The sequence below is a fragment of the Tupaia chinensis genome, unplaced genomic scaffold (genome assembly GCF_000334495.1).
Source record: "Tupaia chinensis unplaced genomic scaffold, TupChi_1.0 Scaffold138517_1, whole genome shotgun sequence".
NCBI lineage: Eukaryota > Metazoa > Chordata > Mammalia > Scandentia > Tupaiidae > Tupaia > Tupaia belangeri.
In genome coordinates, this window is record NW_006198412.1 from 2,285,889 (window position 1) to 2,313,801 (window position 27,913).

Here is a 27,913-nt window from a genome sequence, read left to right on the forward strand (position 1 = left end):
TTATTGCCTTCTACCTTGTTCCCAACTATGCCATATTCAATAAATTGAAGTTTTAAGCATGTAGGTGGAGCCGTTTTCCATAAACTCACGCCAGGTGCGTGTGCGTGCGTGTCCAAGATTCTGAGAGGAGAATGGAGGAGAAGGGATTGTGGTATGGCCATCCCCCCCACCCCCCAGGGGTGATTTCTCGCTTTCTGTCTCTGTCTCTCTCTCTCTTTCTGATGAGCGCATGTGCCCTATAGCAAAAAAACTTCTGGAGGAACAAAAGTAGTCAGGCATTAAATGATTAAATGAAGCTAGATACAAAGAACCAAAGCAAAGGTTAAGGAACAGCTAGGGTATCAGTCAGTGCTGCTGATCACTGAGCACTGGTTATATATAGCATTGCTGCCTTTGGACACTAGATGCCTCTGCTTTCAGAGTGATTTCTTAAATCAAGTCCCTGTTTCTTTCTATCACTTCCTCCCAGTATATACTTTCATGTAGTGTCTGATTGTCTAAGCACAGGTTATAGGCCCTTGCTGTTGCCACTTGAACTTTCTGGCTCCCGTAGATAGAGGAGGGATTCTGCTACCAATATACTAATGAATTTCTGAATATAGGTAGGGGGTTATGTTTTTGCCAACTTAACAAACTTTAAACTGAAAAGAACCCTAAGTTTTATTATAATTGCTTATAATAAAACAAGGAGGTGAAGTTCTTACTTGGGCTATGGTATTTAGAGATACAAATAGATTTTCTAGACTCCATCCAGTTTGCGCTTTTTGTTAGGGATTTAAAATGACTGGTACTGCCCCACTTAGAGGGTACTCAGCTTTGTCTTTTATACCTTTTATAATGTTAATCAAAAAAGACTTAAGTAACCAAATTATTCTCTGAGACTAAGACAAACAAAAAATGAAAATAGTATAAGCTATTGAAAGTAGAAGTTATTGTGTACATGGTAGTTTCTTCTTCCTTTGGGGTTTATGTTCTTTTTCAGTATCTGATTCACTACAGGAAGGCTAGGCTTTATTTTATTTAGAGCCTGTATACTAGGTTAGTGATTTTTGGTAATTTTTTTATTATGTGTTTTTAAACTACAGCAAAACAATTTAGGGGTCTTAAAAGATTTGTTTTATAATAGGTATCTAAATATGTGATTCAGTTACCCCTTTGTGAGCATATCTTCTCTTAGACTGTAATCTTAGGCTATAGGGAAGCCTGAGGGAAGAGAACTGAATTGACAAAACATTGTTTTTTTTCCCTTCAAAATAAATGGTAAAAATTGGTGTGCGTAGGCATCATGTATTGAACTCTCTTCCCCTCTCCCTCTTTGCTCTTTCTTCCTGAAACCTGGCTATAGGCCATAGATGAGGCTCCTAAGCATTTTATGATCATTACCTTCACCTCATGGAATTGACCAAAGGTTTGTGTACCCTTCCTGCATTAACATCGCAAGATTAGGAATACTAAACCCTAAATATAACTGCTGATTCTATCAATCAATAAGCTAACCTTTGTTGTAACCTTCAAACAATATATTTATAAACCAGGCCCTTGTCTTGGTGACAGGGAATCTACATTGATCTTTAATTGATTTGTGAATGCTTTGTTCTTAATGTGTATAAATTCAAGTGCTCCTGATGATGTGTGCCATTTCCTACCTGGCAGTCAGCAGAACATCTTGTCCTACTTAATGTGAATAAATAAAGTCATGTCTTCCCCTGCCGGATGTCTTGGTGTGCATATGTATGTGTATATATTGTATGGGGATGAAAAGCTATGGTCAACATAGATGATGAACCTGGAAGGATACAAGGTCTAGTTTAAATAGGCATTGCCTGCTATAGTAGGAATCTGGACACCATCATTTAAATACGAAAGGATAGTAGTTTGTTTTTCCATTTTAACAGATAAAAGGTACACACGTATGAGAGCTGTAAAAAGCATTGAAGTACCAATCTTTTTTTCTTTTTTTTGGGAGAAGTTTTTGCTGTAGAGTACATGTACTCACCAGAGAGACACAGGGAAACAGAGAGACAGAAAGCGAGAAATCACGCCCTGGCGGGATGGCCATACTGCAATCCCTTCTCCATTCTCCTCTCGGGATCTTGGGCATGCACACACATGCACCAGGTGTGAATTTAAGCCACCAGGTCCAGGACTTGAACCATGGTCAACTACATGGGAGTTCAGTGACATAGCCATTACGCTAACTGCAGGTCCCGAAGTACCGATCTTAATACATTTCTAGCTTTAAGAGTTAGAGAACTGACATAATTTTAATAAACATTAATTGTTACTTACAAGATACTTAATAATGAGGAAGGCATCCCTGCTTAAGAGGAATGGTTTCAGTTAGTTGCAAGATAGACAATTTTCAGAAGTCAAAGCATTTGAAATTCTACTCTATATAGTAGATATTATTTGAATTTTACAGTTGAGGAGATAGAGGCATAGAACTTGTTCCATATCTCACAAGTTTCAAGTTTCTCTGACTATACAGATCAGATAAATAGATCCCACTGGTATTTATAAATTAGTTTATAGAATATAGCCTAAGTAAAAATAAGATTTTCATTAGACTCTTGAAATATGGAGAATACCTCAAGGACATTCATTATTATCATCAGGGAATCTTAACACACTGTGGTTCTCAGATTGGAGCCATTCAGTGTACATTTATTTTATTTGCTTTTTGATCCCGGAATCAGAATACAATCGTTGAGAAGACAATTTCCTTTGTGAATTTCACACAGTATTGTATCCTGGTGTTTTAACATCATTTATGCAAAAGAAGACTTTACTTTTTCCACTAAATTTTCTTTTCACCTTTGTTGCAAATCATGTGAACATGATAAAAACTGTATAGGTACATCTTTTCCTTAATTTGTTATTGTGCATTTTTATCCTCATATACACTATTTCAATTACTCTAATTTTATAAGAAGTATAAGTAGTATAAGTCCTCCAAAAGTTTGCTGAAAATTTTTTTTGGGATTACATCAGATCTGTGGGTCAAGTTGAGCGTTGACATCTTAACAATATTGGGTCTGCTGATTCATGAACATGGTATATACCTTTTCACTAATTTGAATTTTCTGTAATTTCTTTCATTAGTTTTACTTAGTTTTCAGTTAACAAGTCTTGTACATATTTTTCAGATTTATCCCTAGACTAATATTTTTCATGTTAATGTAAGTGTTTTTTTTTTTAAATTCACTGCTCTTTGGTAGCATATAGGAGTGCATCTGATTTGTGAATATCATCTCTTTATCTTGCAAAATTAACCCATATTTTGTGTTTTTTAAGTATAACTTTGCTTTAGGGTTTATGTGCTCATGGTGGGGCATGAGGTGGGGAGAGAAGGAAAGTGAGAAAGCACTCCCCAAGAGGACTGTCCATACTGCAATCCCTTCTCCATTTTTCTCTTAGGATTTTGGATATACATGCATGTGTGCCCAGTGTGTATTTTTCAAGCTTCTGGATCTGAGACTTGAACTGTGCAGTTGGCCATGTGGGATCCAGCAGCCTTAACTGCTCATGCCCTCGTCTGACCTGTGCCTTATTGTTTTTTTCCTTCTATTGAGATTCCCCAGGATTTTTATATCATCATGTTATCTGTGAATAAATACAGTTTACTTCTTCCTTTATAATCTGTATGCTTTTTTTCTTGCCCCATTGCATTAACTAGAACCTTTGAGACATTGTTGAATAGAAATGGTAAGAATGGGCATCTTTCCCTTATTTTTGATCTTAGCAGGGAAGCAGTCAGTCTTTCACCATTAAGTATGATGTCAGCCGTCTGTGTTTCATAAATGCCATTTATCAGTTTAGGAAGTTTCCTGCATTACTAATTTTTCAAAAATTTTGCTAGGAATGGATTCTAAATTTTGTCTAGTGCTTTTTCTACATTGATTGAGGTAATCATACAGTCTTTCTTTTTTCTTTCTTTTTTTTTTTTAATTGCTAGAAGGTGCATTTACTTGTGAGAGAGAGAGAGAGAGAGAGAGAGAGAGAGAGAGCACTAGCACCTCCCCAGTGGGATAGGTCATGCTGAAATTATTTTTCCTCCATTTCATCAGGATTTTGAGCATGCATGTACACATGCCCAGTGTGTTTTCAAATCACCAGGGCTGGTATTTGAACTGTAATTGGTATTGAGGGTTCTGGCTCCCAAAGCACACGCTTAACTACTGCTTTGTAAGCCTAGCCCATATAGTCATTCTGTTTAAGTGTGTTAATATTGTGAATTTTATTTTTTGATTTTTAAACACCACTTCATTATTTCAAAATCAGACAAATATCTTACAAATTAAAGACTAATATCATTCATGAATATAGAAATATATTCTAATTTTTAAAGCATGAGAAGTTGGGACCAGCAGTTAGCGTAATGGCTATGTCGCTGGACTCCCACGTAGTCGACCACGGTTCGAGTCCCGGACCTGGTGGCTTAAACTCACGCTGGGCGCGTGTGCGTGTGTGCCCAAAATCCTGAGAGGAGAATGGAGGAGAAGGGATTGCGGTGTGGCCATCCCCTCTGGGGGGTGATTTCTCGCTTTCTGTCTCTCTGTCTCTGTCTGGTGAGCGCACGCGCCCTATAGCAAAAACCTCTCCCCCCAAAACATGAAAAGTTTGTTTCTGTGTCCGTGGGCAATATTAGTCTTTAATTTTGTATGATATGTTTGATTTTTATGGCAGGGTAATGTTGTAATTTTCCTTCTTTAGTTTTCTGTAGAACTGGAATTAATTTTTACCTAGATGCTTGATAGAATTTACCACTGAAATCTGAACTGGAGTTTTCTGTGTAGAAAGGTTTTTAACTACACACTTAATTTTTGTTTATAGTTACAGGCTAAAGACTATTAAAATAGTATGATTTTTGAGTTTCCTTGGGTAGTTCTTCATTTTTTTCTCTTATCAGGAAATGTAAATATTGGTTGATTATTGTTGAAGTAAGCTGAAATTATTTCAGTGACTGATAACCATTGATTTAACTTGCAATTAGCATGCACTCAAACTGAAATCTTATTAAAATCAAAGTTAGAAAAATCTATACTAGCTCTTTATGTGAACATACTCTTTTTTTTTTGAGAGGTTTTTGCTGTAGGGCTTGTGTGCTTGCCAGAAAGACAGAGAGAGATAGAAAGACAGAAAGCGAGAAGTCACCCTCCAGGAGGGATGGCTATACTGCAATCCCTTCTCCTCTTGGGATCTTGGGTATGCATACACATGTGTCCCATGTGAGTTTAAGCCACCAGGTCTGGGACTGACTGTGGTCGACTACGTACGTGGGAGTCCAGTGACTTAACCATTACACCAACTGCTGGTCCCCTGTGAACACAATCTTTTCATAGTCGAATATTAAACTAAACTTTAAGATCAAGACAGTTTATGTTGATGGTCTGTCGGTCTATATTATTAAAATGGGAGTTGACACTAATGCAGTTGATGTTTTGTGGGAATTATGTAAACCAAAGTAATCAGAGGTTCACTCGGTTTTACAGTGCTTGGCTTTGAGTCTCAGACTCCTTCACCTTGCTAACCAATAACTTGTGTTGAGAAACAGCTGTGGGCTTCTCTATCAACATGTTGTCTTAAGAATGGGATTCACCCAAATGTGATACAGTTCATGTTGTTTGATTCTTAACTATCACCAGTACACTGGAAAGTACATGATGTGGCTTAAAATGATAACATTCAGGAAGATTTTACTGTTTATATAACAGTATTTTTGTGTGGGAATACAGTAGATTCCTTTGCTATATACTGAGAATCATCTTAGAATGATTTTGTGAACAACTCCTTTATAATAGCTGGCAACATTTTACCTCTTTGTTACCTCCAAGTTTAAGTTCTTCCTTCATGATCTTTAAGTGTGGTGTTTCTTTTTGAATAGTCTTTAATTCTTTTAGTCACTTGCCACTAGGCTGTGTAGAATGCTATAGTTTCAACATTTTGGTTTTTTTTTGCTACCAGTTGCTGAGTGTCCTGTAGCCCTGTAGCCATTTCTTAAAAACATTCTTAGACTGTATTGTACATAAGTACCGACTTAAATAACCGCTTCACTTATTTTTATTGTGCTTTCTTGGATTCTACAAAATTCTTCTTTTTTTTTTTAAATATTTGCCATAGGATGCGTGTGCTCTCCAGAGAGAGACAGTGAGAGGGAAAGGGAGAAATCACCTCCCCCCCCGCCCCAGGAGATGGTGATGCTGCACTCCTTCTGCTCCATTATCTTCCTAGGATTTGGGACATGTACATTCACATATCTGACATGATTTTCAAGCCTCAAGGTCTGGCACTTGAGCCCAGTTGGCCATGTGGTAGTCTAGCACCTTCAACCACCACACTACCTGCTGGCCTCTCTACAAAGTTTCTAAAATATAGAATGTTTGAAGCTATTTATTATCTAACTTTGTCATTAAAAGAAAACTTTATAGTATAGGCCATTGTCATTTATCTTTTTCAAGATACTAAAAGATTGCAAATAGTTATCTGCCAAAGTCCTTAGGAGCTCTCATGTTTCTAAATCTGAATTAGAAGAATAGGCCTAAAAATCTTAGCAAGGTAGTAATTGATGTGAATGAAAGTTTATGTAAACATTAGTATTACTGTAGAATGAAGAATGAGTGGAATTACCATAAAAAAAGAGTATATCAGTGGAAGTTTGAATGGAATCTAGAAAGATGAAACTAAATAGTTAGGGAAGGAAATTTTGTGTATTGAATTCCTGCCATCTCCTTCCCTTCTTTGCTGCATTGTTATTCATCATAATTTGTAGATTCTTTTGGGTTTTCTATGTAGAAATCATATTACTTGCAACAGAATATGTGTGTGTATGTGTGTGTAGATATAGAGATCTATATATAGACATAATTTAGACATATATAGATATTGATATCTATATTTATATGTGTGTATATATATACATATATACATATATATTCACGTGTATATGTGTGTGTGTGTATATATATATATGTGTATATATATATATATATATACACCATTTTTTTTTTTTTGAGAGAGTTTTTTGCTATAGGGTGCATGCACTTGCCAAATAGACAGACAGAAACGGAGAAACAGAAAGTAAGAAATCACCCCCAAGGAGGATGGCCACACCGCAATCCCTTCTCCTCCATTCTCCTCTCAGGATTTAGGGCATCATGCACGCATGCACGCACATGCTCCAGGTGTGAGTTTCAAGCTACCGGGTCTGGGATTTAAACCATGGTCAACCATGTGGGAGTCCAGTGCCTTAACTGCTAATGCCACCTACTGGCTCCGAAGCTATATATTTTAAAAATTTTCTATTTCTTATATTTTATTCTTGTTTTCCTTTTCTTTTTTTATTTGTTAAGACTTCCAGAACAATCAAATGGAAGCTGCAATAGTGATTCATTCTTATTTATTTCCATTTTTTTTCCTTTTAAGATTTTTACCATAGAATGTGTGCACTTACTGGAGAGGAGGGAGACAGACACAGTGAGAGGGAAAGTGAGAAATCACCTTCTCAGGGAGAATGGCCACACCACAGTCCCTTTTTCTTCTGGTATCTACCATTGCCCTCTCTACTTCTATGGCATCAAATCTTTCATTTTCTGCCATAAAATACAGACATTCAGTATATGTTAAGCAGAGACATACAGTATTTTTTTTTTTTTTCTCTCTTGAGAGATTTTTGCTATAGGGCATGAGTGCTTGCCAAAGAGGCAGAGAGAGGCAGAAAGTGAGAAATCATCCCTTCTGGAGGACGACCAAGCTGCGGTCCCTTTTCCTCCATTCTTCTCCTGGGATTCTGGGCGCATGTACCAGGTGTGTTTCAAGCTGCCACGTATGAGACTTGAACTGGTGTTGGCAACAAGGGAGTTCAGTGCCTCAGTTACCACACCACCTACTGACCACTCCCCCCACCCCTTATTTGTCCTTTATAGGCTGACTGGCCTATTTCACTTAGCATTATATAGGAGATTTTTTTGTTTTGTTTTGTTTTTAGGCTAAACAAGTTTCTTTTTTCTCTATTGCTACGTAATTTTTAGTTTTGTTTTTATTATTTTTTAAATTCACCAGAGGATCCGTGGAGCTCACAGGAGAGACAAAGAAAGAAAGTGAAAATGGGAAAACCACTTTGTGGGGAATGGTCTCACCGTAATTTCATTCCCATTTCTCCTTCTCATCAGGATTTTGGGCTCATATGCACATATGCCTGGTGTGTTTCTCAGGCTGGGTCTGGGACTTGAACCACTTAGTCAGCCATGTAGGATCCAGTGTCCTTAACCACATGTCATGAGATGGTCTGCTATGAGGTTTTAAGGTCAGGATTGAATTTTATCACTTTTTGTTGTTGTTGTTGCTGTTTCGACAGAATATGATTACCTTGTTCTTCTTTAATCTATTGGTGAATAATTATATCGTTATACTATTATGATATTAAACTCTTCATATTTCTGGGAGAAATTCAGTTAGTTATGATGAATTGTCTTTTTTCTAATATTGCTCTTCACATTGTAAAAACATTTATTTTATTTTATTTTATTTTATTTTTGGAGAGGTTTTTGCTATAGGGCACGTGCGCTCACCAGACAGACAGAGAGAGACATAGAGACAGAAAGCGAGAAATCTCCCCCCAGAGGGGATGGCCACGCCGCAATCCCTTCTCCTCCATTCTCCTCTTGAGATCTTGGGCACGCACACACACGCGCCCAGCGTGAGTTTTAAGCCACCGGGTCCGGGACGCGAACCGCAGTCGACTATGTGGGAGTCCAGCGACATAGCCATACACTAACTGCTGGTCCCAACATTCTTTTTTTGTTGTTGTTACTGCTATTTGTGAATGAGCTTAGTCTGTGGTTTTCCTTTTTTATATGAATAATTTCATTCTGTTTGAACATGTTGAGTTGGAGGTGTTTGGCAAATCTTTGACAACAGTTTCCTATGCATTGTTAATTTTTTGGATCTGGAATACTTAGTAACCTGGTAAAGGCTGACCATGTTTATTTTAACATATTAATTGAGAAAATACAGTTGGATGATGCTGAATAGAAAGAGTATATAGAGTAAAAGCAGATGTGACCAAAAAGATGGAATACATATTTTGGGTGCATTGAAGATGGTAACACCAGTTGATCATAGGCCTGCTCAAAAGGCAGGTTTGAGACAGAGGTATAGAAAGTGGAAATTGCAAGTTGTATACTCTTTGAAAAAACATAGTGGTAAAAAGAAGGGAGGTACCAGCAGGTGATATGGAGGTTAAGGTGGCTGGATAACACATATCTGATTCCGCTGTTTGAGTCCCAGGCCTAGCAGCTAGAAAGTCACTTTGGGTGTCTTCACTTGTGTGTCCAGAATCCAAGATGCAGAAGGGAATTTGCAGTGTGGCCATCCCCTTTGCTGGTGATTTCTCACCCCCCACCCCCACTTCCCTGTCTCTGGTGAGTGTACAAACTCTATAGCAACTGCGTCCCCCAATAAAAAGATAAACAAAAACTGGGTGTCTGCACTTGTGTGTCCAGAATCCAAGATGCAGGAGAAGGGAATTTGCAGTGTGGCCATCCCCTTTGCTGGTGATTTCTCACCCCCCACCCCCACTTCCCTGTCTCTGGTGAGTGTACAAACTCTATAGCAACTGCGTCCCCCAATAAAAAGATAAACAAAAACCAAAAAACTTAAAAAAAAAATAAAATAAAAAGGAGAGTGACTTCAATGGAGGTAAGAGGAGTTCTGAAGGAAAATTTTATCTATTCACTTATATTTCATGGATAAGTGAGGCCTCATGTCAATGAGTGAAATGGTAAATTTCAAGAAAAGAAGAAGTGAATATGAAAGGGATATATTTGTATCTACCTAAATCTTGGTCAAGCAAGATTTCAATGTAATTTTATGTATCTCTACAATTCAGTATTGTATTTGTCCTCTAGGGTACTTCCAAAAATGATTAATTTAAATTTTCTATTTGAGAAAGAAATCTGTCACTTGATTGTTTATTTCTGGCAAATGAACACTCAGATACTAACAACAGCCTCAGGGAAGGAGAACATCTAGGATGATAATGATTTAGTTAAAATAAGGTCATTTACCAGTCAAAAAAAGCGCTGAATAACAGTGGCTTAAGCAAGATAGAAATTAATTTATGATCACATATATGAATTCTGCAAGACAGTTTTAGTAAGAGCGGCCAAGAAATAGAGCTTTTATTTAGCAGGAGCATATGCTAACTAAAAATTCAGGGCTCTAGAACTAAGGAAGACAGAGAAAAGATATTGGGAAACAATGATCAGTATTTACAGAGTAAGTAAGAGACTGAATTCTTAGATGAAATTCATCTCTTACATGAAAAGCAGAGTTTACATAGTGTTTAAGAAGTCAAAATACATTTGTTTGTGTCTAGGCTATCTGCTTATTAGCTTTATGACCCTGAACAAATTACTTAGTTTTTCTTTTTGTGCTTCAGTGTTTTCATAATATAATGGAGGTGTTGTTTAATAGAGGGTACCTCATAAATTGGTACAAAAAATAAATAAGATAATCTCAGTAACTGACTAAGCTCTTGCCTGGCATACCTAAGCCACAGTGATTAGTGTTTTTTTTTTTTCTTTGCTTTTCAAGGACTAAAGATGTGTCGAAGGAAAGAACAAAACAAAACAAACCAAGATAATAAAAATAACAAATAGACCTTATATTACTTACGGGATATAAAAATTTTAGTTAAATATTATGCATTAAGATACAGTTGAAAATTTTACAGTAATTTTTAAATCTCGAGAGAACCTATAGATTCAAGATTTAGATTTTATTAGAAGCCTTGGAAGGTACACAAAGTTAACCAAACTGCAAAGATTGAGGGCACAGTACTTCACAAGACCACTCTCACTTCTAATACCACCTGAAATTCAGAGGTACCCAAAAGTACCTTTAGGTTTGACAATTTTGGGGGGTCATAGAACTCACAGAAATACTCACAAAAGTTTAACAGATTACAGGGATACAGATTATAAGGATACAGATTAAAATCAGCCAAAGGAAGGAGTAGGAGTATATCCAGGAAAGTTCTGAATAATTTTCTGGTTGCCATTTTCCTGTGGAGTCAAGACACGATCTCCCAGCATCTGTGTGACAATTTTTTTTTTTTTTGAGAGGTTTTCGCTATAGGGCGCGTGTGCTCGCCAGACAGACAGAGAGAGACATAGAGACAGAAATCACCCCCCAGGGTGATGGCCACGCTGCAATCCCTTCTCCTCCATTCTCCTCTTGGGATCTTGGGCACGCACGCACACGCGCCCGGCGTAAATTCTAAGCCACCGGGTCCAGGACACGAACCGCGGTCGACTATGTGGGAATCCAGTGACATAGCCATTACGCTAACTGCTGGTTCCCTGTGTGACAATTTTTGAGAATTTCCAACCTGGTAAACTAACTCAAGCTTCAGTGTTCAGAATTTTTATGGGGACTTTGTTATGTAAGCATGATTGATGGCATACGTGGTTGAATTCAATCTCTATTATAGATTGAATTGACTGATATAGTGTGATTCAGAGCCCTCACCCTGTCATATTGTTGGTGTTTCTAGCATGGCTAGCTTCCATCCTATAGTTTTCAGGTGTGGCCAAGCCAACCTCACCTAAAGATTTGATGTGGCTAGCACTTGCCATGAACAAGGATACTTCTATTAAATATTACAGATAACTTCCCCTAAGACAGGACAGTGGCCATCTTTCTTTTTGTGCAAGGTCAGTTTCTTTCCTACCCAGCAATGTAGAAGCCAGTAATGAAAAGGAAGGGATAGTTACTGGTAAAAGACTAACATGATTATGTTGAGGATATAAAAAAACAAATTTAAGTCTTAAAAATACTTAAGTAAAAGAAAGATCATCCAAGAGACAATAGGAGTTCAAAGGAGTTCCAAAGAGATGAACCAGGTAATTTAAATAAATTTAAATCTAGAAGTTTGGCTGCTAAGACAAAATTTGATGAGCCATTGAACTGAAATCAAAGGGAAAAAATGTTGAGGTATATAGGGAAGAAAACTAGCTATGGAATGCATAGTGCTGCTAAATGATTATTGTGAAAAAATACTTTTAAAGGAAGAAAACAGTGCAGTTTTTGCATTGGCAGTTGTGACAATAGCTGTATTTTGGAACAGGGAGGTTAGAAGGACTGAAATAATTAGTGGTTTATGTGTGTATAGAACATTATAATTTACTGAGTACTTTTACTTACTTTGGATCTCTAAACTAGCAGATCCAAGGTTAGTTGTGAGTCAGGGGCAGAGTTAGAACTAAAATTCTTGTCTTCTGACTTTTGGGTTAAGTATATATATTTTTTCCAGCTACAAAATGATTCCTTAGAACCTTTTGGGTTGTTGGGAAAGATATGGTGCATTTCTGCATAGAAAAACACACCGTGACTTTCCCGATGACCTATTAATTAACAGGAGGTCTGAGTAAGTTCATGGGACTGTGGGATTCTGAAGGACTAGACTGGTTGGTGTTTCTCTGAACTCGTTGATACTGGTTATTCTGAAGTGGTGAGTGAGTATATATATTTTTTCCAGCTACAAAATGATTCCTTAGAACCTTTTGGGTTGTTGGGAAAGATATGGTGCATTTCTGCATAGAAAAACACACCGTGACTTTCCCGATGACCTATTAATTAACAGGAGGTCTGAGTAAGTTCATGGGACTGTGGGATTCTGAAGGACTAGACTGGTTGGTGTTTCTCTGCTCTAGTTGATACTGGTTATTCTGAAGTGGTGAGTGTACTCACTAAACTTTTAAACAAATAGTACTTTTTGAGGGACAAGTGCAAATGAATGCCTTTCTTGTACTAGGCATTGAAGGGTATATTGGAAAAAAAGATAGGGTATCTGAACTTATATATATGGTGTTTATGGTCTTACTAGGAGAGACAGACATTAACCAGAGTCATGTGAAAACTGAAGAAGTTATGAGTGATCTGTGACTTGAAAACAAAGAAAAAATTGTAAGTATTTTAAGCAGAAGAAACATATGCCTAAGGGGCTATGGGTCGGAAAGATTATGGTGTGAAAAAGAACTGAAAAAAAGTATATGGCTGAAGGGGAGATGGAGAAGTCGGGGACTCGAGTAGGCTGGTGGCTGACCTACACTTCAGAGTGAGCATCTCTGTGGCATTAGGAGGCAACGTTTGCCATGATGGCCCAGGGAGGCCTGGTGGCCAACTGAGGCCGGCGCTTCAAGTGGGCCATTGAGCTGAGCGGGCCTGGAGGAGGGGCCGGAGTGACTGGGGCAGTGGCCAGGGAGACTCACTGTACCCAGTTGGTTACTTGGACAAGCAAGTGCCTGATACCAGTGTGCAAAAGACAGATCGGATCCAGGTGGAGAAGTGCTGCTGGGACATTGCCTTGATCCTCTCAAACAGGTTCCCATGAACCTCTTCATCATGTACGTGGCGGGCAATACAATCTCCATCTTCCCTACTATGATGGTGTGTATGATGGCCTGGCGACCCATTCAGGTACTTCTGGCCATTTCAGCAACTTTCAAGATGCTAGAAAGTTCAAGCCAGAAGTTTCTTCAGGGTTTGGTCTATCTCACTGGGAACCTGATGGGTTTGGCATTGGCTGTTTACAAGTGTTAGTCCATGGGACTGTTGCCAACACATGCATCAGACTGGTTAGCCTTTGTTGAGCCCCCTGAGAGAATGGAGTTCAGTGGTGGAGGACTGCTTTTGTGAATTGGGGCATCTAGTGCCTATGTATTTGGGTCTCATTTATCTCCTTTATGCCCAGTGGCTCCTCAGCATACTCTTAATGTGTAATACGTATTGAAAAGAACCAAAAAGCTCTCTTTTCTTCATGGTAGACAGAGTATCCTTGTAGACAAGGAAAATGTGCATATTACTACAAATACAAAAAAATTGTATCACAGCTTCTGACTAAAAATAATGTAGAAAACTTTATTTATGATTCCAGTACAGAGCAAAACAACAAATAAGCCATAACTCTATGTAAACAAAAGAATGGTTGCTGCTAAATCAAAAACCATAGCAGCATCTTTCAATAAATTAAATGGTTGAGAATAATGCTTTAAAAAAGTTACACAATTTTCCCTTAAATCTATTTTAATATTTCACTTCTATTTAACATAAGCTAGGACAGTAAAATTCTGGTAGAGACTCTCGTGGAAGAAACTAATGATGGATTCAGATTATACATAATGAAAAAAATAAACCAGACTAAAGAGCAAAAAAAAAAAAGGTATATGGCTATAGTATAGAAAGTAGAGGAAGTCTGTGTGAGGTGAAGTTAGGTAAATAGGTAGAAACCACACCATATAGGTTTCCTTAATATGCCATAGTAGAAATTCTTAGGGTAAGGGCCTCAGTGAAGTGTTTTAAATGAGTTAGTAGCATAGTTGACATAATTTTAAAATGCTCATTAGATCTGGAGTGTAAAAGGAGCACAGCTTGTGTGGGACCAGAGTGAATGTGTACAAACTATTGGAAGGCTCTTACAGTAGTACAGGAGAGGCATGATGGTGGCCTGGGGCACAGTTGATAGCATTGGAGGCAGAGCAAAGTGGATGACTTTGAAAAATGTTTAAGAAGCAAAATGAAAATAATTGTTATTGAATTTGATTTGAAGTGTGTGAGAAAGAAAAATAAGAATAGGTTTTAGAGGACCAGCAGTTGGTATGGTATTTAAGATGCCGGATCCCATATGGCTGACATTGCAGTTTGAGTCCCAGGCCCAGTGGCTTGGGAAATGCCCTGGGTGCATGTGCACGCATGCCCAGAATCCAATGAAGAGAAGGGAGAAGGGATTGTGGCATGTCCAATGCCCTCTCTGGGATGATTTCTCGCTCTCGCTCTCTCTGTCTTTCTGGTGAGCAAATACCATATAGCATAAAAAATTTACTTATATATATTATATATAAATAAAAACATATATGTATATGTATATAAAATTAGGCTTTAGATTTGGGAACCCCAGTTAAAAAAAATTGCCATTCATTGATATGAAGAAGTCTGGCAGAAAAGAAGGTTTTGAGGACTGAGATTTACTGTTGTATTTTAAATTTGTTCAGTGGAGACCTCATATGAGACAGTTATATACTCAGTTTTGGAGCCTGGATAAGAAGTTAAAATTTCCCCTTTCTTAAGTGAAGTACACTACTATTATTTTTTGCATATCACCTTTGAATTCTTGTTCATTCATGTGCTTTTTAAATTTTTTATTGCCAGAAGAGGGAGAAAGCACCCCATGATGGGCCATGGACATACTGTAATCCCCTTTCCTCCATTTCTTCATCCTGTTGTGATGTGGTGCATGCACACTTGCTCAGTATATTTTTCAAGCCTCCAGGGCTGGGGTTTGAACTATGGTAGCCGTGTGTGATCTGGATCCCTTAAACACTAGGCTATGGATCTGACTCCACACACATTTTTTTTTATTATTATTATTTATTTTATGTATAGCTCAACCCACAGTTTCTGAAATATATATTTTAATTTTTTCTAGACTTTCTTTTAAAACAGTTGTTTGTGGAAGGAGATTGTGGTTCAGGAATTTATTCCCTATACACCATTTTTTAGAATTTAAGGAGGAAGTTTACAGTTAGGTCTGCTAAGCTAGTCTACTCTGAGGGAAGTCATTGGTCTATGTGGTTTTGGCAGAACCCTCATGAAATCACAGAATCAGTTGAAGACTCTAGATTGTTGGGCTTGAGGGGAGTTTAAAGTTGGTTAGTCAACTGCTAGCTCCTGGACTGAGCAGTCCTCAAACCATCCAGCAACAAGCACAAGAGGGGTCTCTGAACAGATTGCCTCTCCTGATGTCCACTTTTCTTTTCTTTTTTTTTGAGAGGTTTGTGCTGTAGAGTGTGTGCGCTCGCCAGAAAGAGAGTGACAGAGAGACAGAAAGCAAGAAATCAACCCCGGGGGGATGGCCATGCCACAATCCTTTCTCCATTCTCTTCTCGGGATCTTGGGCATGCACACACACATGCCTGATGTGAGTTTAAGCCACCTGGTCTGGGACTCGAACCACGGTCAACTGCATGGAAATCCAGCAACGTTGCCATTATGCCATCTGCTGGTCCCATGATGTCCACTTTTCAAAAGACCAGGGCTCATGTTCAATATGGATATGTGCTTTTTTAGGGAATTCCCCAGACTTTGGGTTTGAATATCACACAAAGAGTTTAGGAGTTAGGGTTTTTAGGATTGTTTTAGAAATGAAAGGCTTAGTTGACATGACTGCTGTTCTAGACATGTAGACAAAGATCAGTACTGGTAATGGAGTCAAAAGAAAGAGAGAGAGACCAATTTCTCCTAATTCTACCTTATGAGAAGTAGGTTTCATCTTAAGAGAGTTTGGTACCCTCTAAGTCCTTATAGATTTGTCCAGAAACTGTTCCTTTCCTTTCACCTAGTTTAGGGAAGCCAAGTAGTTATATATAAGAGTTTATTGAGTATAGGTCCTGGTTCCTGAAGACACTAATATTAGCTCAAAATATATAAGTGCATGTGTGTGTGTGGGTGGGGTGGGGTGGGTGGGTGGTGGTGGTGGTGGTGATAAGAGTAGATTTTAAGGGAAGAAAGGAAACTAACATACAGATATTTTTGGACTTGTTGATCCCTATGTCATCTCACTGTATCCTCAGAATAGTTTTGCAAGGTTGAGAGCAGCTCTCTTAACACCAACTGAGTAAAGGAAGCTCCAAAAGGTGACATACATCTAATGTCACACAGCAAAAAGGCATTCTGCTACTGGCTTACCTCATGGCATAGAGGCATTTGCTCTCCATCATTGTGTTCCCTGGTGCCAAAAGGAGTGTGCAAAAAAGAGGGACTATGGCTAAATCTGGGAAGTATCCTGCTAAGCATCTCTATTGCAGACTTTGTTAGATTCTTGAATATTGCGAAGTTCTGAGAGGTGGTTCATTGTGACTTGTATCTTTCACCCTCCCACAGAGTGGGTTCTAGAAAGTGTAATACCTATTTGTGGCGGTCCACTGCTACATGAAGATACTTTCCAGAGTGATGCCTGTGATCCTTTGAATCCATTATGGGGGTTTCCACATGCCATTAAAAAAGGGATACTATGGTGCTCAGAGCTAGAAATGGATAACTTGGTTCCTTTTGGAGACTTTCCCACTTAAGAATCACTTCTCCTGTTTTGATGTTGTTGTTCTTGGAGTTCAGTCCTAGGTTCTCTGCTTTCCTGAATCCATTAATATGTGTGCACTTACATAGTGAGCAGGTGAATTGGGAAAATTCTCAGCTGGAAATGACCCAACTGATGGTTGCTTCACAGAATCTGTGGGCAGGCATTTGAGATCCCTGGCAGTAACTTGAGATAGCAGGCACCTTTTCTCTTTCTTGTCTTCTCTTCTGACCATGTTGCTCATTTGTCCTGAGGCTTATTGCCTCTTCATTGCTAGATGGCGGTCATTAACTTGGAATCAGAACTAAATTTGAAGATAGGAATGGACAATTAGCTTGTTTTAGATTTAGCTGCTAAAGGGCCCTTAGCTGACTCTGCATTTTTAAACTCATTAAGGAAAATATTTCCCAGTAGTCCCCTTTTATCTATTTGGTTGGAATAGGTTTACATGGCCAGCCCTAGCTATAGGGCCAGTTGGAAAAAACTAGATGGATTATGATATCTGTTCTATGGAGCTAGGTAAGCTTTTTTTGGAAGGGGGTGAGGTGGATAAAGGGAATTGAAAAACTCTTGAGTTATGTCTGCCTGTGGTTGCCTTGGTTACCTTTATAAGATTTGGTTAGCACTTGTGTGCTAATGGTGCCCTTATTTGCCTGAGTCTCTTAAACAGATTAGCTCCCTTGTCAATTCTGCTTGGATTCACTGGAGCCAACCTTGTTCCTCTCTGCCATACACTTCCCACAACTAGTCTGTCTGCAGGCTGCATGGAGTTTTCCTTTTTACTGGGTGACCTTGTGTTTCTGATTCTAGCTCTGCTATGCCCCTGCCCCTTTTCTCTCCTGTTTTTATTACCAGTACCTTCCCACTGCTAGCAATTAGATTATTTTCCCTCTAAACATTTAATATTTTCTTTTTAATATTGGATTGTAAAAAGGTATTTTTCTATTTTGGTATATGGGTTTATGATTTAATATATGTGTACATTCCCATAACCATTACCACAATTAGGATACATGACAATTCTATCATTCAAAAAAAAAAAAAACAAAATTGTGTTATTCCTTTGACAGTAACTCTCCTCTAGCCATTACTTCTAGCTACCATTGTATTCACCATTCCTATACTTGTATCTTTTTTTTCCTAAAGAGAGATTTTTGCTAGAGTTTGTGTGCTCGCCAGAGAGACAGAGACAAAAAGCAAGAAAACGCCCCCTAGGGAGACTGGCCACAGTGCAGTCTTCTCCATTCTCCTCTTGGGGTTTTGAGCACACACACACACACACATGCACCAGCATGAGTTTAAAGCCGCAGGGTCTGGATCTCATACAGCTGTCAACTACATGGGAGTTCAGCAATGTTAACCGTTTAACCGTTACACCATGGTGTAATATTCTGGATCCAGCAGCTCAAAACTCATGCCTGGCATATATGCATGTGTACCCAAAATCCCAAGAGGAGAAGCGAAGTGAAGGAATTGCTATATGACCATCCTCCCTGGGGGATGATTTTTTGCTTTCTGTTTCTCTTTGTCTCTCTGGTGAGCACATGCACTACACCCTACAGTAAAAATCTCTCTTAAAAAAAAAAAAAGAAAATGAAAAGAATACCATGTAAATGGAATTATATGGTATATAGCATTTTGAAACAGGCTTCTTTACATAATACCTTTTACACATAATACCTTGTGGTCCATTCAGGTTGTGAGTGTGAATAATTTACTTTTTTTATTGCTGAGTAGCATTCCATAGTGTGACTATACCACAGTTTCTTTAATCATTTACTTGTTAAAGAAAATCTGGATTGTTTTCAGTTTTTGCCTATTAAAATTGCTGTATGTGTTTGTGTATAAGCCTTTTCCCTCATTTTTAAAAATTGTAATAAAATACACAAAACATGAATTTTTACCATCTTAATAACCGTTTGAAGTGCATAATTCAGTGGCATTAAGTACATTAATATTGTCATGTAGCCATCCCTACCATCCATCACTAGAATTCTTTTTATGTTGTAAAACCAAAACTCTATACCCGTTAAATAAAAGCTCATGATCCGAAACCCTAGCCCCTGGCTACTACCATTTTAGTTTCTGTCTCTATGGTTCTGCCTTCAGTTAGTACCTCATGAAGAGAAATCCTACAGTTTCTGACTTTTTTAGACTGGTTTTTTTTTTTTTTTTTTTTTTTAGGTTTTTGTGTGTACGTGAGTCTTCATTTCTCTGAGATAAATGCCCAGTAGTATAATTGTTGGATTCAGTAATAGTTGCATGTTTAGTTTTTTTTAAGAAATCACTAAACTTTGTTTTAGCATGGCAGTATCATTTTATATTCTCACCACCAGTGTTCTAAGTTCAGCCATTTATAGAGTTTGAATTTCTGGAGAGGTGACTCTGGTCACTGGTAATGTTAACAGATGGAAGAATTCGAGCTGTGTTGTGAAGTCCTTGGTTCTTTGGGTCCAGATCACTAAAATTAGAGATCTGTCCCTAGGCACAAAATGAAACCGCAACCACGAATGAAGTAGGTAGAAAAGAAGATTTAATAGGAAAGAAAGGAAAGTACACCCAAAAGGCTCTTGGGCGGGTAGACTGCTAGGTGGCAACCGTGCTTGTTACTGGTTAATTGTTACTTTTATTACTAGAGGTGATCATGAATATTTATTGGTGGGAGGTCTGTCATATTACCTGTCCTTCATTTGAATTTTAATTCACACGTTTTCTTCTGCACTTGTGAACTTTTCTCACAGGTAAGGAATGAGGAATTTGATCACCTTATCGCGCATGCCCAGTGTGAGCCAGCCAGGTCCTTTAATTAGACTGCCTGATTAATTGATCATCCCAGTGGGAATTAGGGCATTGACCAAAACGCTTACTTGGGGATTAGGGTGTTGACCAAAATGCTTGCTTGGGTCTTTTTTTTTTTTCCTTTTCTTTTTTCTTTTTTTTGGAGAGATTTTCACTATAGGGCGTGTACGCTCGCCAGACAGACAGAGACATAGAGACAGAAAGCAAGAAATCACCCCCCAGGGAGGATGGTCACACCGCAATCCCTTCTCCATTCTCCTCTCGGGATCTTGGGCACACTCGCACACGCGCCCGGCGTGAGTTTTAAGCCACCGGGTCCGGGATGCGAACCATGGTCGGCTATGTGGGAGTTCAGTGACATAGCCATTACGCTAACTGCTTGGGTCTTTTTGATAAGAGAAAAAAATCTACAAATCATCCCGGTGTGCTTTCCTCAGGCCCCAAGGAAGGAAGATGGCAAATTGCCTCGCCCTCCTGGCCCCTTGGGATTGGTGAGCCTTTTGCTTTTCTCTTAGGGCTGCCCGCTCATGACTGACTAACTGCCTACCACAGTAAGTTAGGTGTTTATCCTTGGAATGATCATCACTGGCTGAATTGGAAATTGACAGCCTACTCCTGTATTCATTCATGTGGATTGGGATGGATATGGAGAGAAGATTGAGTTGCCTTTAAAAAGTAGAGCTAGGTAGAAAATCCAGTAGGTGACCACTGTAGTAGTGGTTTCCAATCTGTGTACTCATCAGATTCATCTGAAAACCTCTTTGTAATAGGACTTATTAAATTGGAATCTATTTTTAACAAGGGCTCAAGAGAGTTTTAAGTAGTCATGTGCATGTTCATTGGGAGCTAGTATACCATAATAAGATCTGTGTACATTTTCCATTTGTAAATGAAAAATTCCCCATCCTTTAATCTTTCCCCTTATTTTCTTCTTTGGCCCTATGTTTTATATTTTATCCCCTCTCTGATACTTAATGCCGTTTCTCATTTTTCACCCCTTCATTTAACTTTTCCTTGTTCTCTATTTTTTGTTTATATGTCCAAATAAATTATTGATTGATATTTTTTCTGTTCTCATTTAGCCTAGAAATTGTAACTTTGTTTCTAGGTTCTCTTTTCCTTTACTGTGTGTTTCTAGGTTGCCTCTTCCTCTACTGGGAAGAGTGCTTGTTCTTCAGCATCAAGGGTTTATTTTGTTTGTTCTAAGTTATATTTATCCCATCTTTTGGGCAATCTGAATTTCTCTCACTGATAATTTTTTTTCTAAAGAGGTTTTTGCCTTAGGACATGTATGCTTGCTGGAGAGAGAAAGAGAGACAGAGAGACAGAGACAGTGACAGTGAGAGGGGAAAGTGAGGAATCATCCCCCCGGAGTTGGGGGGATGGCCATGCTCAATCCCTTCTCTTCCATTCTCCTCCTGGGATCTTGGGCATGTGCATGCGCACACACGTACTTGGCATGAGTTTCCAGCCACTGGGTCGGACTCAAACCGCCTTCGGCTATGTGAGAGTCCAGTGATGTATGCTGGCCCCTCACTAAAAATTCTTATCTTTTCAATGACAAGAGTAAAAAAAAAGTAGTTTGACAGAGGAACCTTTTGTGTTTAAAGGTGGAAGTTCTTAAGAGGGTTCACATTTAAATCTTTTTTGCTCTTTTTCACTCAGGGAAGAAGAAGAACAACTGAGAAATAAAATTCGAGCTGATCATGAGAAGGCCCTGGAAGAAGCAAAAGAAAAATTAAAAAAGTCAAGAGAAGAAATAAGAGCAGAAATTCAGACAGAGAAAAATAAGGTAGTTCAAGAAATGAAGACAAAAGAGAATAAGCCACTGCCGCCAGTTCCTATTCCAAACCTCGTAGGAATAAATGGTGGAGATCCAGAAGATAATGACATAAGAAAGAAAAGGGAAAAAATTAAAGAGGTAATAAGCAGAAATTTGTGATATGGAGTGGTTATGGATATGTATTTGACTGGATATAAACATTTGTTTTTATATCATAAGGTATTATAATTTGGTCTTATTTATTCTTGAGTCATAGTTATAGTTTATCTTCTAAGTTGGCAATAAGGGCTATAACTCTTTCTTACCATTGTTTATAATATAATTATTGAGCACTTTAAAAATTTGATATGACCCTGTATTCAGAGATTTTTTGAATTTTGGCATTTTATAAATAATGTAGAATAGATCCATATCTATTTTAGCATGAATAAGAAGTTTTGTTTGTGTGTTTGTTGTAATTTGTCAGTGAGCATGTGTGCTCACCTGAAAGAGATGGAGAGGCAGAAGTGAGAGAGTACCTCCTTGGGAAATGATCATGTTACAGTTCCTCTTCCTCCATTTCTTCCTTTAACAGGATTTTTGGCACACATGTATGAGCCTGGCATATTTCTTAAGTTGCTAGGTCTTGGCCAACAGATGGCGTGTAGGTTAATATGGCTGGATTAACACACAGGCCAACTGAGCGGTTTTAGTCCCAAACCTGCTGGCTTGGGAAATATGGTGAGTACATGCATGTGTGTGCCCGAAATCCTGAGAGGAGAATGGAGGAGTAGGGGTTGTGGTGTGGCCATTCCCCCGGAAGGTGATTTCTCATTTTCTCTCTCTTTCTCTCTGTCTCTATCTGGTGAGTGCATATGTCCTATAGCAAAAACTAAAAAAAAAAAAAAAATGCCGGTCTGAGACTTGTACTGTGCACTTAGCTTTATGGGATCAGCTGTCTTAGGCACCGCACCACTGATTGGCCCATATAAGCTATTTCTTAAGGGTTCAGTATCAAGGGCCTCTGCTAGATACTATGCTAATTTCCTCATAAATATGCTTCTAAAGAGTTAGCATTGTGGCCAGCCATGATGGTATAGTGGTAGCACAATGCCTGGAATCACTCGTCAGAATGTGTTTTTCTGAGTGGCGGGGCTGTGGGTTAGAAATAAACATGAAAATAAACACACAAAGACATACAAGTATAGAAAAGTGAGGATCTGGTGGCCCCAACTTTTCTGATGGAGATAGCCATCCAGGTTTATTCTTTTAAAGCGCAAAAAATGGGGAAAGAGGAAATGGAATGCAAAGCCAGTTGTTTTGGGATGTTAATTGGCTGAAGATGTCAGGACAACTGGTGCTATGTCATTTCTCTGATCTTTCGGGGCCAATTCCGATAAACACATGTGACTTCCTTTAGACAGATATTGCTCTGCAGTTTCAGTAATAACTGGTAGCTAGTGTATTCGCATGCAAATTGCCCTCATCACTGTGCAAATGACAACTCATGGAACCTTGTTTCTGTATATGTCTAAAGGTCACCCTGTTGGCTCAGATTGACCGTTCTCCACAGCACAATGCTAAAACCACATAAGAACAGCCTAGGTTTGTGTCCTAGGTTGCTATGTATTGGGTACATGTGTGCCTGTTATCCTGGCTGGCTGAGTCTGGGGTAGATTGTGGTGTGAGGACACAGTTGTGAGGTGTCTCTCTTCTCTCTCTCTGGATGGAAGAAATAAGTAAACTTATGAAAAAAGGTTAGCATTATAGTTGCCATATTTTAAGAAACCTGTCATGATACCCTTCAAGCACATTGAATTAAGAATACATTCCTTCCATGGTCTCCGTGGATTGAAGAAAGGGAAAGGATTAATCTCAAATTTTTTTTTTTTGAGAGTTTTTTCTTTTCGCTATAGGGCGCATGCGCTAGCCAGACAGACAGAGAGAGACATAGAGACAGAAAGCGAGAAATCACCTCCCAGGGGGGATGTCCTCCATGCTCCTCTCGGGATCTTGGGCACGCACGCACACGCACCCGGCGTGAGTTTTAAGTCACCGGGTCCGGGACACAAACCGCGGTCGACTACGTGGGAGTCCAGCGACATAGCCATTACGCTAACTGCTGGTTCCCTCAAAAAATTGTTTTTTAATCCCAGAAATCTTTCAGTTTGTTTCTCTAGCAGTTACTTATAGATAAATACCAGAGGGGACAGAGGAATCTAGTGATCATTTGAGTTAAATTTGGTTAATTAGGACTCTTGATAATTCTTGGTGGACTTTGCAGTTTTCCCAATGAAGAAAAGACTTTGTCAGATTATAATAGTATCACTGGTATTTCAGAAGGCTTGTTTATTATAAACTAAAATAAATCCTATAAACTACAATAAATTTAGTTCAAATAGTCAAATACCTATTAATATAAACTCTAATGATGAATACAATGATTTAGCAGATATTTTATGCTTGGCCTTAAGGATTTTTATAAAACTTTCACCTTGATAGAGTCAAAATGAGCTACAGTATGATTTTTGACTTCTAGAGTCTCTGTTTTATATACAGACTGCTTAAGGCACTTTCTTTGGACAGTGATGGGGGAAATGTTGATAGATTTCGCAGATGCTTTTTTCAGATATCACTGCAATTTATTAAAATACTGTTCTTATATACATGTCTTTTCAGATAGCACAATCGTGTGTTTAGTAGAACCTAAGATAACCCTTAGACTCAATTATTTGCTATAAGTACATAACTCATCATATTGAAATACATTTGATTTTAGTTTGTATCTAGTTACTTTAGCAGATTCAGTTTTAATTCTAAAGGCTTTTTTGTGGATTGCTGGAGATTTTCCTGTACGTAATTCTGTCCTCTGTGAATAGAGGTGCATTTCCTTTTTAATTTTTATACCTTTTTTTTTTTTTTGCATCCTGTTACACTGACTAGGACTTCCAGTACATTGTTGAAAAGAAGTGGTGATATAGAAATGCATATCCTTTTTGGTTCTTAACTGTAGGGATTAAGCTTTCAGTCTTTACCATTTAGTATGATGTGTTAGGTGATGTATTTTTGAAGATACCCTTTATTAGATTGAGGATGTTTTCTTATAATTGCAGTTTACTGAGAGGTTTTTGTTTTTGTTTTGTTCTGTCTTGATTTTTACCATAGGATGTGTGTACTTGCCAGAGAGGATAGAAAAAGAAAGAGGGAAAGTGAGGAATCTGCCACCCCCTAGATGGATGGCTACACCACAGTCCCTTCTCCATTTTCCTCTCGGGATTTTTGAGCATGCACGCATATGTACCTGGTATACTTTTCAAGCTGCCAGGTTTGGGACTTGGACAACATTGGGCCATGTAAGAATCCAATGCTTTCACCAGGCCACTTGCTGGCCTGAGTATTTTTTGTTTTGTTTTTAAAGATTTATTTATTTAATTTTATTAATTATTCTTCTTTTTAATTTGTTATAGGGCAAGTGTGCTCACGAGAGACACACACAGAGACAGAGAGGGGAATAGAGATAGGGAGGGAGGGAGGGAGGAAGTGAGAAAGCAAGCCTCCAGGCCTGGGACTCAAATCGAGGTCGGTCATGTGGGAGTCCAGTGCTTTAACCATCCCTCCACCTCTTGACCCCCTACTTTTTTTTTTTTTTTAATCATGTATAGGGTGTTGAATTTTGTCAAATGCATTGTCTATGTTTCTGTCTAGACGACTCTGGTTTTCCCCTCTATTCTGTTAACATGGTGAACCAATGATTTTAAAAAGTTTATTCATTTTATTCATGATATAGAATTCAGTGTGTATATATGGGGGAGTATGACGCAAGAGAGTGAGAGACACCACTGACAGGGTCTCATCATGCAGTGATCACCTTTCACTGGTCCTCTAGCTCATCATGATCTTGGGCATATGTATGTGCATTAACTGGTTTGTTTTCAGGATGACCTGCAGACCTTAATTTGTGATTAATCACATGACTTCCAGTGCTATAGTGTCAGTTTGCTACTGACTGTGCGACCAGACTGTACCCTGTTGATTCATTTTTGAATGTTAAATTAGCCTTACGTTCTTGTGTTTAAACTGCATTTGGTCATGGTATAGTATCTTCTTTATAGATTGCTAATTTTTATTAAGGACTTTTGTATCTGCATGCTGAAGATTATATTGGTCTTAAGTGTTTTTAAAATGTCTCTGTCTAATTTTAGTGTCTGATTAATGCCGATTGCATAAAACAAGCTGAAATGTTTTAATGAATAGTATTGTGTTCAATGAATAGATTTTTGATATGCACAGTCTACTGTTATAAAAAGCAGTTATGTAATTAAATACTTTGCTTATTGTACAGCTCAGAACTCCCTCGGTTATAAGAAACTCAGCTCAAACTAATTGATATAAAAATATTTATTAGCTTAATGGCCCTAACCAGGGCTTTAGGCTTGGTTGAATCCAAGTCTGTACAAGTAATTGTTAATAATATCAATGTCTCTGTCTCTTTCCTTTTGTTACTTAGTTTCTCCATGTTGGGAGAGAGCCTTTCTCAGCTCTAGGATTATATACTGAATTAGGTAGCCCTTGAGATTGCAAAATGAAAGTCTTATCTTCTAGTGTCTATAGCAATATGTGTAAAAGGACCTGCTTGTCTCTACTTGACTCATGTGCACCCAACCTTTGTCTAGGGCAGGTGTTGGCAAACTGCAACTAGTGGACCAAGTCTGCCTGTTGCCTGTTTTTTTTTTTTTTTAAATAAAGTTCAATTGGGCCAGCAGGTGGTGGGGAAGTTAAGGTGCTGGATCCCACATGGCCAACTGTGTGGTTCAAATCCTGGACTCGGTGGCTTAAAAAACACACTGGGTACATGTGTGCATGTATGCCCCAAATCCTGAGAGGACAATGGAGAGGGAGGAATTGTGGCATGGCTTTCCCCCCGGAGGATGATTTCTCACTTTCTCTCTCTTTCACTCTCACCATCCCTCCTCATTGAGGATCCCATGCACCCTGTAGCAAACTATTAAAAAAATAATAATAAAGCTCAGTTGCAACGTAACCATGACATTGGCTTACATATTATCTAGCTCTGTTTTTGGTTATAACAACAGGATTAAAATTTGTTGATCTCTAGTCTAAGGGTAAGGGAATTTTTAGCCAGACTAAATTAAAAAGAAGTAAAGACCTTTGGTGATCATCTTGGTCATAATCAGAGTGAGGGAAATGAAGCTGTTCTTAAAAGGACTGGCTGGCAGTTATTAAAAAGAAAGATTGAGAAATAGATACCTTTCCTCTCAAGGAAAATAACTAGTTTATCATACTTGGTTTATTTTTTTTCTTTTTGTGAAATTAAACATAGTTATATGATTTTACACTGTTACAAATGTTAATTTATATCCCTATTAACTACTAATAATATACTATTGTAGAGAATTAGGGTAATGGGTAAGGATATAGTATTAGAACCGTAACTTACAGAAAATAAAAATTACAGTCTGTGAGTAATTTAAATTGATAAATTATAATTTTTCTTTTCTAAGATGATGAAACATGCTTGGGATAATTACAGGACCTATGGATGGGGACATAATGAACTCAGACCTATTGCAAGGAAAGGACATTCCACTAACATATTTGGTAAGTTTGCTTTTTTTGATTGCTGTTTTCCATTTTCTACCTCTATCTTTTAAAATAAGATACTTTTTTTTTTTTTGAGAGAGAGATTTTTGCTATAGGATGCATATGTTCCCTGGAGAGACAGAGACAGGCAGACAGAAAGTGAGAAATCACCCTCCAAAACAATTGGCCATGTTGCAGTACCTTTTCCTCCACTCTCCTCTCTGGATTTTGGGCGTGAATGCACACGCACGTGGTGTGAGTTTTAAGCCACCAGTCTGGGATTTGAAGCACAGTTGACCACATGGAAATCCAGCAACATAACCATTATGTCATCTGCTGGTCCTATAAAATATACTTTTTAAAAGTTCTTTCTAAAATCTCAGTATGGAGGTGCTAGTAGGTGGCATGGTAGTTAAAGGTGCTGGATTCCCACATGGCCGACCATGGTTTGTGTCCTGGGCCTGGCTGCTTGCTCTCTCACTTTCCCTTTCTCTCTCTGGTCAAATTAAATAATAATAACAACAAATGGAATTAAATAAATAAATAATGTTTAAAAACTCAGTACAGCAATTTGAAGAAACATGTATGTTTTTCAAGTTTCAATCAAGATTTAGTTCCAG

General features: G+C 38.3%; 1 protein-coding gene and 1 pseudogene across 1 annotated transcript in view; both read left to right on the forward strand.

The window, feature by feature from the left end:
* Window positions 1-27,913, forward strand: part of MAN1A2 (mannosidase alpha class 1A member 2) — a 203,289-nt gene that overhangs the window by 20,761 nt on the left and 154,615 nt on the right. The window contains exons 2-3 of the mRNA XM_006161400.3: window positions 21,596-21,851; window positions 27,215-27,311. Of these exons, the coding sequence (XP_006161462.1) occupies window positions 21,596-21,851; window positions 27,215-27,311 (353 nt within the window). The remainder of the gene's footprint in view (window positions 1-21,595; window positions 21,852-27,214; window positions 27,312-27,913) is intronic.
* On the forward strand, window positions 13,155-13,875 carry LOC102489844 (ER membrane protein complex subunit 4 pseudogene; annotated as a pseudogene).